This window comes from Dasypus novemcinctus, chromosome 3 (genome assembly GCF_030445035.2).
Source record: "Dasypus novemcinctus isolate mDasNov1 chromosome 3, mDasNov1.1.hap2, whole genome shotgun sequence".
NCBI lineage: Eukaryota > Metazoa > Chordata > Mammalia > Cingulata > Dasypodidae > Dasypus > Dasypus novemcinctus.
In genome coordinates, this window is record NC_080675.1 from 50,652,197 (window position 1) to 50,664,350 (window position 12,154).

Below are 12,154 nucleotides of genomic sequence, written 5' to 3' on the forward strand. Positions count from 1 at the left end.
AGTTGCTTGTATTCAGAACAACAGTCACTTCTACTTCCTGAACTTTCTCAGTAAGTCTGAGAGGATGAATTTTCTGGCAGCCATTTACTTTGTGAGCAGAACAGCAAAATCAAGCTACGTTTTTTTTTAAGATTTATTTTTTATTTATTTCTCTCCCCTTCCTCACCCCCCTCCCTAGTTGTCCGCTCTCTGTGTCCATTCGCTGTGTGTTCTTCTGTGTCCGCTTGTGTCAGCGGCACCCAGAATCTATGTCTCATTTTTGTCGCATCATCGTGCTGCATCAGCTCTTCGTGTGTGCGGTGCCATTCCTGGGTAGACTGCACATTTTTCGTGCTGGGCAGCTCTCCTTACGGGGCGCACTGCTTGCGTGTGGGGCTCCCCTACACAGGGGACACCCCCGTGTGGCACGGCACTCCTTGCGCGCATCAGGGCTGGGTGTAGGCCAGCTCTACACGGGTCAAGGAGGCCCTGGGTTTGAACCTTGGACCTCCCATGTGGTAGGCGGACACCCTATCCATTGGGCCAAATCCGTTTCCTTCAAACTACTTTTTCCCCTTTCCTTCTCTGTTCCCTCACCCATTCTGCCTCAGTGATGCATATGCCATATATACTAGTCATCAGACAATAATGCAATTAGGCTTAAAAAAAGTACAAACTACATCTATTGATATAATTCTTATACCATAAAATTTACCCATTTAGAGCATATGATTCAATGGTTTGTTCACAGACAAGTGAAACCATCACAACAGTCAATTTTAGAACATTTTCATCACCTTAAAAAGAAATGCTCACTGTAGCGATCTACCCTCCTATCTTCTCATGTTTGGAGTTTAGGTAATTAATGATTTTTACTGTCTGGTCATGGTGCCAATGGTTCAAAAAAGGCTTCTGAATTCCCTTCAGTGACGCTGGCCCATTATGTATTCAAGCATAGTACTTGCTGAAGTTTGTTTTTGGATAAATGGAAAAATGCCTGTCTAAATAATGGTCAATTTGGGGTCCTTTTCCTTAGAAAATCATATGTTTTTATAAAACAATTGGAAAATTGTGGTTCTAAAATAAGACAAGTAGAATGGGGTGCTCATTTTGATTGGTATTTGGAGACCTCAAAATGGGTTCAAGACTCTAAAGTCGCATCCCTAAAAGACACTGTCTCTAAATGATCTCAAGCTAAATAGGAACTAAAACCCCAAATGCATAACCCAAATTCCTCTGAGTGCAGACCTTCTGTCTCTACCACTCTGTATCTTCTGTTGCCAGCTTACTCCTCTAAGCCTCCATCTTTAAATGCTTTCAGGATAAAACCTGCAGAAAACACCAATTCTGATAGTACTTAGAGGCCTGACCAAATTACCTTCACTCCTTGGTCTAAGGTAGAACTCCAGGTCATAGCTGAAGAATTCTCTAAGCCCAAAAGAGACTCAAAATTTACTGAAGAATTTCTGACCTTAATTCAGGCCTATTAATCTGCCTGCCTAATCATTATTAACTTATTCATATGCTAGTTAGATCTGGAGAAGCCCTAAATTAGACTAGAATGGCAAATTGGAAGGACCCAGGAAAAGATATGACTATTAAAGTAGTTCCCCTCACTCTAGATCAAGCTAAAATCATATCTCAATAATTGTTAGGCGCTATTTCTAAGGCCTTTCCCTACAAGATTGATTGGGCCAAAGTCCAAGGCTGCAGGTAGGGTAAAGACGAACCTGGCTGTTATTTTCAAGAAAAGACTAGCAAAAATGTCTGCCAAACACTCCAGACTATCCCTAGATGAACTTGGCACCAGGATTGCTTTTTTTTTTCTCCCAAGAGATTTATTTATTTATTTATCCCCACCGCTGCTCTCCGCCCCAGTTGTCTGTTCTCTGTCTATTTGCTGCGTGTTCTTCTTTGTCTGCTTCTGTTGTTGTCAGTGGCACAGGAATCTGTGTTTCTTTTTGTTGCATCATCTTGTTGTGTCAGCTCTCCGTGTGTGCGGCACCATTCCTGGGCAGGCTGAACTTTCTTTCACGCTGGGCAGCTCTCCTCACTGGGCGCACTCCTTGCGTGTGGGGCTCCCCTGGGCGGGGACAATCCTGCATGGCAGGGCACTCCTTGTGTGCATCATCACTGCGGGGTTTGAACCATGGACCCCCATGTAGTAGACGGACACCCTATCCACTGGGCCAAGTGCGCTTCCCCGGGATTGCTTTTAATATTACGTTTGTCAATGGATTAAAGACTGACCTTGCTATCTTAGTAAAAAGGCACAGACTTGTCTGGGAAACAGTACTCATTATTGAACTGACAAAATTCACTGAACAGTTAGCTCACACTCTAGAAACTGAAAAGCCAACTAAACAAGCTAAACTACTTTACAATTACAAAATTGCAGGTCCCTCCTAAATCATCACATACCCTAAGATCTCCTGGGGTCTGTCATTATTGCAAAATCTGAGGCACTGGAGAAACAACTGCTTTAAATTAAAAAAGCAAACATCATGACAATACTGCCAATCCACATTCTTCACTATGTAATGCCCACTGACTATGCTCAGAGGGCACTTTTGGGTTGCTTCTAGCCCTCACACTTAACCAGAAAAGGGAAATAAAGCTCAAAATTAAGAGGAACATGCACTTTAAAAATTGATACTGGTACTTCTCTCTCCACCATTACTCCCTCCCTACTGAAGCAGCCCACACACTGGAGAAAATATTATGTAGTTATTTTGGGATTCGCAATTCCCTTTAGACCAAGAAGAACTTCTGTCACCTGCATACATTGAGTATAGAAACTGATCAACAGATACTAATCTCCTGTTCTCCACTGCTGAAGGGTTGTCCTAATCTCCTATGAATTTAGGAAAAATTTAGCAAAGAATGAATTTTACTTCAAATAGACCCCTCCAAATCTCTTCCCAATCTTTCCAAAATCCCCTCAAACCAGAAGCCATTAGAGGCTCAATTCCCATTATTTAAGACTTCATACAGAAGGGTTTAATAATCTCATGTATTAGCCCCTGCAATACTCCTATCCTCCCTATAAGAAAACTCAATGGGAAAGAATGGAGTTTTGTCCAAGACCTAAGCCTGAAATAAAATTGTAATTCCTCACTTCTCCATAGTCCAAATCATCATCCCAGTCCTATGGCAAATTCTTTCTTGGACTTCCCATTTCACTGTAGTTGACCTCTTAGTGTATTACTTAGTATACCAGTCTACCTTGATAGCCAATATCTATCCATATGGAATGAATAACAATATACCTGGATTGTTATTCCTCATGGATTCATAGTATCCCCCTTACTTTTCTCAAACCCTTAAAATTTAATTATAAGACATAATCTTTCCCTCCGGTTCAACTCCCACACAATATATTGATGATCATCTTATGTTTTCCCCTGATGAATAAATATGTCAGATAGACTCCCTACATTTACTACAACAGCTAGCCTTAAAGAATCAAAAAGCCTCTAGGGACAAACTCCAATTTGTGCAGCAAATAAGTCAAATATGTAGAGCACAAGCTCTCCAATCAGGGAAGTCTATTATATCCCCAAAGAATCTTTTCTATATATGCCTTAACTAAACCCCAAACAAAAAAGCAACCAAGAGGATTCTTAGGACTTGGTGGACATTGTTGGAACTGAAAACCAAACATCTCCCTTCTAGCTCAACCTCTCTATGAACTCCTACAGCATACTGTACCTGAGCCTTTGAGCTGGAATCAAAATCAGATTGATGCCTTTCATAATCTGAAGGAAGCCCTGTAAGACATACCTACTTTTGGTCTCCCTATGATCTCCCCCTCCAGCTGCATGTCCACGAAAGAAAACAAAATGCCTTAGGAGTATTAACCCACGAGCATGGAGGAATCAAGAGGCCCATTAGATATTACACTATGCAATTAGATCCTGTAGCCCAAGCATACCCACCTTGTCTGTGATCAGTGGCTGCAGCAACCAAACTAGATAAAGCTACCGCAGATACAGTTATGCAGAACTAACTTGATCTTTTTGTTCCTTATGCTGTGGAATACTTGCTTAATTCTGCTTTATCTCAACATGTTTCTGTTGCACAACTCATATCTTTTGAACTTATGCTTCTCTCCCCCCCTTTTGCACATTCATAAGACCTGCCTGCTAAACCCTGCCACTCTGCTCCCACTTCCTGAAGAAGGAGTACCTATCTGCTCATGACTGCATAATTCTTACCGAAACCCTACTTTCCCCTAGGCCTAACCTTAAGTATACTCCGATAGACAACTGAGATCTAATGCACTTTACTGATGGGTCATATTTGAAAACTGAAGCCTCAGAAGACAAACAAAGCTGGATATGAAATAACTACCCTAACAGAGGTTCTTGAGAGCAGTTCCCTCCCTAAAGAAAGTTCCACCCAACAGGCAAAATTAATAGCCCTTACATGAGCTTGCCAAATATATAAAGGGTTAAGAACAAACATTTACACTGATAGTAGATATGCCTTTGGTATAGTATATGATCTTGGTATGCAATGTCCAGAGAACCTTCTCTAGTAACCAACCAACTATAGAAATGAACCCTGAAAGTATAGTCTTTTGGTATGCTATGGAAACAAACAGTGATTCTTATCTCCTCTGGAACTGCCATTAGGAATGAAAAGCATGTAAATAACTCATTAGAAGCTTTTTTGCTCCCAAGGCTACTGCAGTTATCAGAGTTAAAGCTCACACCCATGGAAGCCCTCAATTCAGAAGAAAGCCAGGGAAATGACTTGGCTGCCCAAATTCTCTCACAAAAACCAACAGAGCTTTGGACATGGGATCAACTCCTCCCAACCCTGCAAGGAAACTGATGACTTAATAAAATACCAGGAATTGGCAACTCCCAAAGAGAAAAGCCAATGGAAGGAATCAGGTTGTAAATTAGAGCCTAACCAAGATATCTGGATAGGACCTAAGATTCACCCAGTATTACTAGATGTCCTAAAATTATCTCTGCTCTAAGCACTTCATTTATCACATACCTCAGAACTGCCAAAATGATAGAAACAATGGGAAAATACTGGAGGGGACACTTATAATATTGCTCACCAGGTCTGTACTTTTCAAACATGTCAACAATACAATCCAGGGAAGCCATTAAAGTTTTCCATTGGACATTTTGTTTTTACCTTCTGGGCCAGTGCTAATCTGGCACGCGGACTTTATCCTTCTTTTCCCTTCTCAGGGATATAAAGATATGTTAGTAATGATCTGTATGACCCCTCTTAGAGTAGACTCCTTTCCTTATAGACAAATTTCTGCCTGTTTTGTGGCCAGGAAACTGCCTGGGGCATCCCCACTGAACTTCACAGTGATCAAGACACTGGTTTTTATAGGAAAAATATTTAAATATGCAGAATGTTCTCTACATATTAAAGACTGCATTGCCCATACCACCCCCAATCTCCTGGCCTGGTGAAAAGAACACACATAATCAAGCACCAATTAGCCAAGCTTAGTTACTTGCTAAAATTATCTTTACTTAAGATACTTCCATCCTTGCCTAAAATACTCAACTTTCGGTCAACCCCCTTCAGGAAACATAAATTCACACCCCATGAAATTGTCACTGGAAAACTTATTCACATTTTATTTACAGACAATATTGCTCAACAAGACTGACTTAAATTTTGTGAGGTACTAATGAACTACTCTAGAACTTATGTTTCATAGGTTGAAGAAAACTTTGAAGGAGGAGAACATTGCCTAACTCCAAAAGACCCTCAAAATCTGCAGCCTGGAGAATTTATGTTCTTGAAAAGACATCAATTAAAAACTCTTTGTAACCTCAGGTCTTCCTCACCAACCAATGTGCTACTAAACTTGCTGGTGGAGGGCCTTCGGTATACCTATTTTAACTTAACCATGCATCACCTAATCACTGGAAAAGTATAGTCACTGGTGACCTCAAACTCACCCTAAAGAGAGTTTCAGGTCACCCAAAAGTAGGTGACAACTGATGTAGACAGCTTTCCCCAAGACTTACAGATCAAGATACATGGATCCTTTCCTTTTCTTTCTCCTTTCCTTCCTGGCCCTTGTTATTCACCATCCTTCTTTCCCAGCCATACAAAGGGTTGCCAACCTAAATAATCTGTCAAATTGCTGGGTCTGCACTAATTTAGACTCTAGAGAAGGGCCCCAATTACTGGCCAGATCCATGGATATTCAGACCCAGATAGCATAAAAGGCATATTTTTCACAGATCAAGTGTGGGAGAAAATGGATGGGCACTCAATAGACATGTATCATAAATGGCTGTGCCACTGGACTTATTTTACTCTTGAAGGAAAAGGGGTCCCCATATATAATTGCCCAGACTGTAATGAATTTCTCTCTTCGCACAAACAATGATGGTAATGGACTTTATCTAGGTACTAAATCAGCCAACCTTTGCAATCTTGGTATGACCAAGAAGGCAGCAAATAATATCCTCTCTATGGCATGATAATCAAAGAGGACTCTGATGATGAGGTACTTGATACTTAGAATTTTGAACTAAATGGAACAGCCTTTTCTACCACTGGAAACTTTTCAGGGCATTGGAACATCAATTTTGGCCTTGTCTATAACTCAGACAATCATATTATCTATCTAGACCAATTCTAAGGTCTTCTTCTGGAAATGGAACACATGCCTTAGGAGCCAGGGCAAAGGCAGTTGGAGTCGAAGTATTCTTGGTGGCACCATGCTCAAGATAAAGCCTCTGTCCCACAAATAGGGTTGGCCAGAAGGGAGTCCCTACCTCTCAGACACATGTATCAGGAACCTAGCCTCCGCAAAACATACTGGGGGCAGGATAAGAAACCCTGAAGTCTTGCCCCTCCTTGGAAAATAGATCCCTAAAAGCAGGGAGAAAAGAAGCCCTGTGTTCTTATCTGTACTCATCTGAATGGACTTTCTGTCTTACCCAGCTAGGAGTATTAAGGAAGGGAGTAGGTCTTTATTCAAATACTACAGTCTCTTGCTGGGTTTAAATGTTTCTTTGCTTGCTGTATGCCCTTAGGACTATTTGCACAGACTTTAAATGGTTGCATTAGAAAGAAATTGTATCAGTTTTGCTGGGAGCACATATGGGGAGCTCTACACACTGTCAGGCCGGAAGCCGAACCCACTATATGCTCTTAACAATGAATCTTTCATACTGTATGCACTAAATGACTTTTTCTTTTAAGATTTATTTTATTTATTTCTCTCCCCTTCCCCCGTCACCCCACTTGTCTGTTCTCTGTGTCCATTTGCTGTGTGTTCTTCTTTGTCCACTTCCGTTGTTGTCAGCGGAACTGGGAATCTGTGTCTTTTTTTGTTGTGTCATCTTGCTGCGTTAGCTCTCCGTGTGTGCGGCACCACTCCTGGGCAGGCTGAACTTTCTTTCGCACTGGGTGACTCTCCTTGTGGGGCGCACTACTTGCATGTGGGGCTCCCCTGCACGGGGGATACCCCTGTGTGGCAGGGCATTCCCTGCGCGCATCAGCGCTGCTCGTGGGCCAGCTCTACACCGGTCAAGGAGGCCTGGGGTTTGAACCGTGGACCTCCCATGTGGTAGATGGACGCCCTATCCACTGGGTAAAGTCTGCTTCCCTAAATGACTTTTTAAATACAGTGAGAACAAGTACTAAATCCCAGAAAATCATCCTCTTTTTTGAGTTTCTTTGAGTTTTCACAGATCAAATTTGCTTCAAATAAAATACATGTCAGCAAAGTAACTACTTTGCCACTTACAAATTAACTTCTCTTCTAAATGTCAAATACAAAGTAATAATTCATACACTTGAACTGGTACAGGAATTTAATCCATTTAAATATCAAAAACTATACTTACCTGGCTATCTTACAAGTCATTTTTGCATGCAACATTTTTAAGTGGCTCTTATAAAACAGGCCAAAGTAAATGAATCGATCATGCCATAGTTGGACAATGTTGGGCATAAAGTCATGATTGCAAATGCCTTAAAAGTGTTATTAATATATCTATACCTAGAATATATTATAGTTCAAGTAATTTATAATGGATTTTCATTCTTTAAGATCAATATAGGAAAATGTTTGAAAACATAACTTTAACCTACCATATTAAGATCATATCCTAGAGAAAACAAGTATGGCTTGTCTTGTAAAACCGCTTCTTTCCATTTTTCATCAGATACCAAACCAATGTACCAGTCAGTTTCATATTCATGGAGGTAGTTAATCAGCTCTGTGAAGTCTTCTATTGGACCTAAACTTGCTTTATCAATCATTAGTTTCACAGTATACCTAAAAAATGGAGAAGCAAAGAATTTTAGAATTATTTGTTAACTTCATAGATGAAGTAGATTTTATTCAATCAATATTTTTAAGACATTGCACTGAAATCATACATATTTCAGATAAAAAGATCAGGGAGAAATGATGCAGTTAAGGTGAAGAAATCCAGTCTGCCACATGAAAAATAGATTTTTCCTGAAATAATCACAACACCTATTAAGCATTTTTTTCGGATTCAGCAAAATGACTTTTGAAAAACAGAAATGAAGGAATGTCTTCTTCTAGGTGATTAAAATTTTTAAAATATTTTTCTGCCAATATATGACTTGTAGATAATCAAAATGAATTACCTGAATGCTTTCAGTGCTAGCTGGAACAGTTCTGTTTTTTCTGTGAGCCAATCCAAGGCAATAGACCAAGGCAACACACTATTGTAAACTCTTAATATATGACCAGGACTAGGAGTCACATTGTCTATTCCAAATAAACAAAAGTAACAAGTCATTACAGTATGAACATAAAAGTCTTGTAAAACTTTGTCATTTGCAATTTCTTCCAGTATATTTGAAGACTTTTCTTCTGAATGAAAACATTCCAATTGGTGCAAAACAAATCGGTACCAGTCTTCTGGAAATAATGAACTCATGGCTTTTATTTTGGAATTAGGCAAACAGTTAGACCCCCATTCTTCAGGCAAGCTTAATAAGTAAGAATGTGAGCAACCAAACTCCATGAGGGGGATATATGACAAGCCTTCTTGTTTTCCTTTGTCAATAACAGGGTATCCCAACGTAACTGCTTCATAAAGACTATTCTCAGGAACTGTGCCTGCAGAATACCCACCAAACCTCTGAGATTCTACCAATCCTGGAATAGGCAAATTTGTACCTGGGAAAACTTTCAATTGATCTTTTTCTTTTCCTTTTTTGATGGTTTCCTCATCATCAAAAATATTATCAGACCAGTCATCAAAAGTTTCTGAATTTAAACTATCTGTGCCTTCTGGACTTTGAGGTTGTGATGAAGTATTCATGGCAGGTGGGATTATTAGAGATGCTCTCTCTTTATTTTCAGTTTTGTGAACATTCTCCTTGCTGGGCTTTTTGGAGCAGTACTGAACAAGTAGCCACACAAGTACTTTAACAAAGTCATCTTTAAATTCTTTTAAGTTTTCATGAGAATCAATTATGCCAGATAGTACACTCCTGGCATCAGAATATAATTTCACAGGCAAAACAGTATAGGGTGTTAAGATGTTTCCAAAGTGTTCATTAAGGGAATATCCTCTTGCATATTCTTCTTGCTGAAAGGCACTTTCAAAAACTTCATCAACTCTTCGAGCTTCAGCAGTATGACAGGATGTCTCTTGCAATTCTAACCCCTAAAGAGGAAATTAAAAATAAACTTGAGGCTATGATCATTTATTATACAGAGAAAATAAGTAGTTTTGTAAATGCCCATAGATTCTCATAATAAAAATAGGGAAAATGGAAAAAGTTTCTTTAACTCTAGAGCTACAACTTAACTCAAACTTATGGCACTTAATACATTTGATAATGGATATAGAGATTAAAAATATTGATACCACTAGGTCTAAGAAATTATATAAATTCCATTAGAAAGTGGAAAAATAACATTTATTGACTATGAACCTACTTTTACAAGGATATATCCAGAATCAAGATTGAATCACACTTATTAAAAACTTTTTAAAAATTATAAAATATACATATTTTTGAAAAAAAGCAAAATTTGAATTACACAATATAATATGTACAATAATTTCCATTTCTAACATGTTTCCAGGTGATGATTATGATGATGATGATGACACTGGTCTGGACACTGCAGTTTGAGAACCACTAGACTTAAGAAACAGCTTTAGACACCAGCAATTTTATCCAAGCCATATTAAGACGAAAAATTCACTCATTCACTATTCATTTAACAAATATTTACTGAGAGTCTATTATGCACCAGGCACTGTTGCAGGGGCTTAGGATATATCCCAGAATAAAATAAAGATCACTGCTCTTGTGACACTTGCATTATAGAGTGGGGGAGATAAGTAATCACCAATAAAACCAGCAAAAACATTATAAAGTATGTTGCAAAGTTTCACTATAAAGAAAAAGGAAAGCAAGGCAAAGGGGATTTGAAATGCAGGCATAGGGTACAATTTTAAATATGATGTCCATAGTAAACCCCATTGAGAATGTGACATTTGAGCAAAGACTAGGTGGTGAGGATATTAGCATGCACTTATATACAGGAAAAGTATTCCAGGCAGAGAGAACAGCCAGTAGGCTGGAGTAGAGTGAGAGTTAAAGTAGCAGATGAGACCAAAGAGGGAATAGGGAGCTTGGCCATTTCAGGCACTGGCCTTAGCTGTAAATGAATAAATAAGAGTATTGAGCAGAGAAATAGCATTATCTGACTTAGATTTCAAAAGATCAGTCTGGTTGTTGGGTTGAGAATATATTGTAGGGGGGCAAAGACAATCAGAGAGCCCAATTATGAGGCCATTGCACTTATCCAGGCAAGGGGTAAAGGTGTCTGGAACCAGGGAGGTGAGAAGTGTTGGGATGCAGGATATAGTTTAAAGGTGGAGTCAACAGGATTTCTTGATTGGCTGGATATAAAGTATAGAATTTAAAAAGGAGCAAAATTTGACTCTAATGTTTCAGCCTGAGCAACCACAAAGACATAGAGCTGTCACCAAGGACTTGGTTCTGGGGCACTCTGATATAAAGGGGTCAAGGGAGGAGCCTGAGAAGGAGTGACCTGTGAAATAAGTGAAGAGAAGGAAGTGATTGACCATGTCAAATGCTGCTGACAGGTCAAGTAAGATCAGGTCTGGTGGCTGGAATTAGCAACTAGAAAGTTATTGGAGAACTTGGCAAGAGCAGTTTTGGTGGGTCTAAAACCTAGTGTAAACTCAAGAGAAAATAGGAGGATGTAACTGGAGATAAAATTATGAGCAACTCTAATAAGGCACTTTGCTTTAAAAGGGAGGAGAGAAATGGGGTATATAGGTAGGGGAAGTGGAGTCAGAAGAAAGTTTTTGTTAGGCTGAGAATTGTTATATAACTTAGGAGTTAAATACACTTTTGAGATACTCAAATAGATAAGGATAAAAAGAACAGGACTGGAAGCAAGTATGTTTGTTACTATATGCTATTATACAATCAGCACTGGTCTGCCTATCAATACGTGCATATGGAAATATACTTAAAAAAATCCCTAGGTGTTTCACAGGTAATTAAGGATATCCTTCTTTGAAATTGAGCTATTTAATATTTGATGTGTACATAACAGATAAAATTTTACACATGTACTATAAAAACACAAGAGAGATTTCAAATGCAAATCGACCTTAATGTTAATACAGCAGTAAGTATAGCCACGTTCTAGAATGATTATCCATATTAAACGATCCTGAAAACGGCCCAAGAAATGAGACCCAGGTAAGAGGAGACCTAAAACAAATAATAATAATAATAAGTGAATCATTTTTCAAGCTTATTCATGTGAAAAAGAACAGTTGGAAGAGGCAATCTATAGGTGACATACATAAGAATTCAAAGACATATTTTCCAGAAAAACAACAAATTAGAAACTACTGTCTAAAATCTTAAATACATGCTAAACATATTAGGAAAAGTACTAAATATATAAAAGCAAAGTTCACACTAATGCCTACCTAAAACATTTTAGATATTTTATGTACATAAATATATAAAAATGTATGCTTGCTGTTTTAAAAAATATACATAAAATGCTATTACATAATAAAAATACTTTCAAAACTTATTTTTCTTTCAACAAGTCTTTGAGATTTGCCAAGTCAAATGTAAACAACTCTAGTTCATTCATTATAACTACTGTCTGTAGAGAATT

At 38.7% G+C, this 12,154-nt stretch overlaps 1 protein-coding gene across 12 annotated transcripts in view; it reads right to left on the reverse strand.

The window, feature by feature from the left end:
• Positions 1 to 12,154, reverse strand: part of PCNX4 (pecanex 4) — a 47,254-nt gene that overhangs the window by 1,051 nt on the left and 34,049 nt on the right. For 7 of the 12 annotated variants that reach the window (XM_071213899.1, XM_058293337.2, XM_058293338.2 and 4 more), the window contains 3 exons: positions 11,630 to 11,733; positions 8,605 to 9,635; positions 8,077 to 8,263 (listed from right to left, as the gene is read on the reverse strand). In XM_071213899.1, coding sequence (XP_071070000.1) covers positions 8,077 to 8,263; positions 8,605 to 9,635; positions 11,630 to 11,733 — 1,322 coding nt within the window. The remainder of the gene's footprint in view (positions 1 to 8,076; positions 8,264 to 8,604; positions 9,636 to 11,629; positions 11,734 to 12,154) is intronic. The other 5 variants (XM_071213900.1, XM_058293342.2, XM_058293343.2 and 2 more) reach the window with 1 other exon arrangement.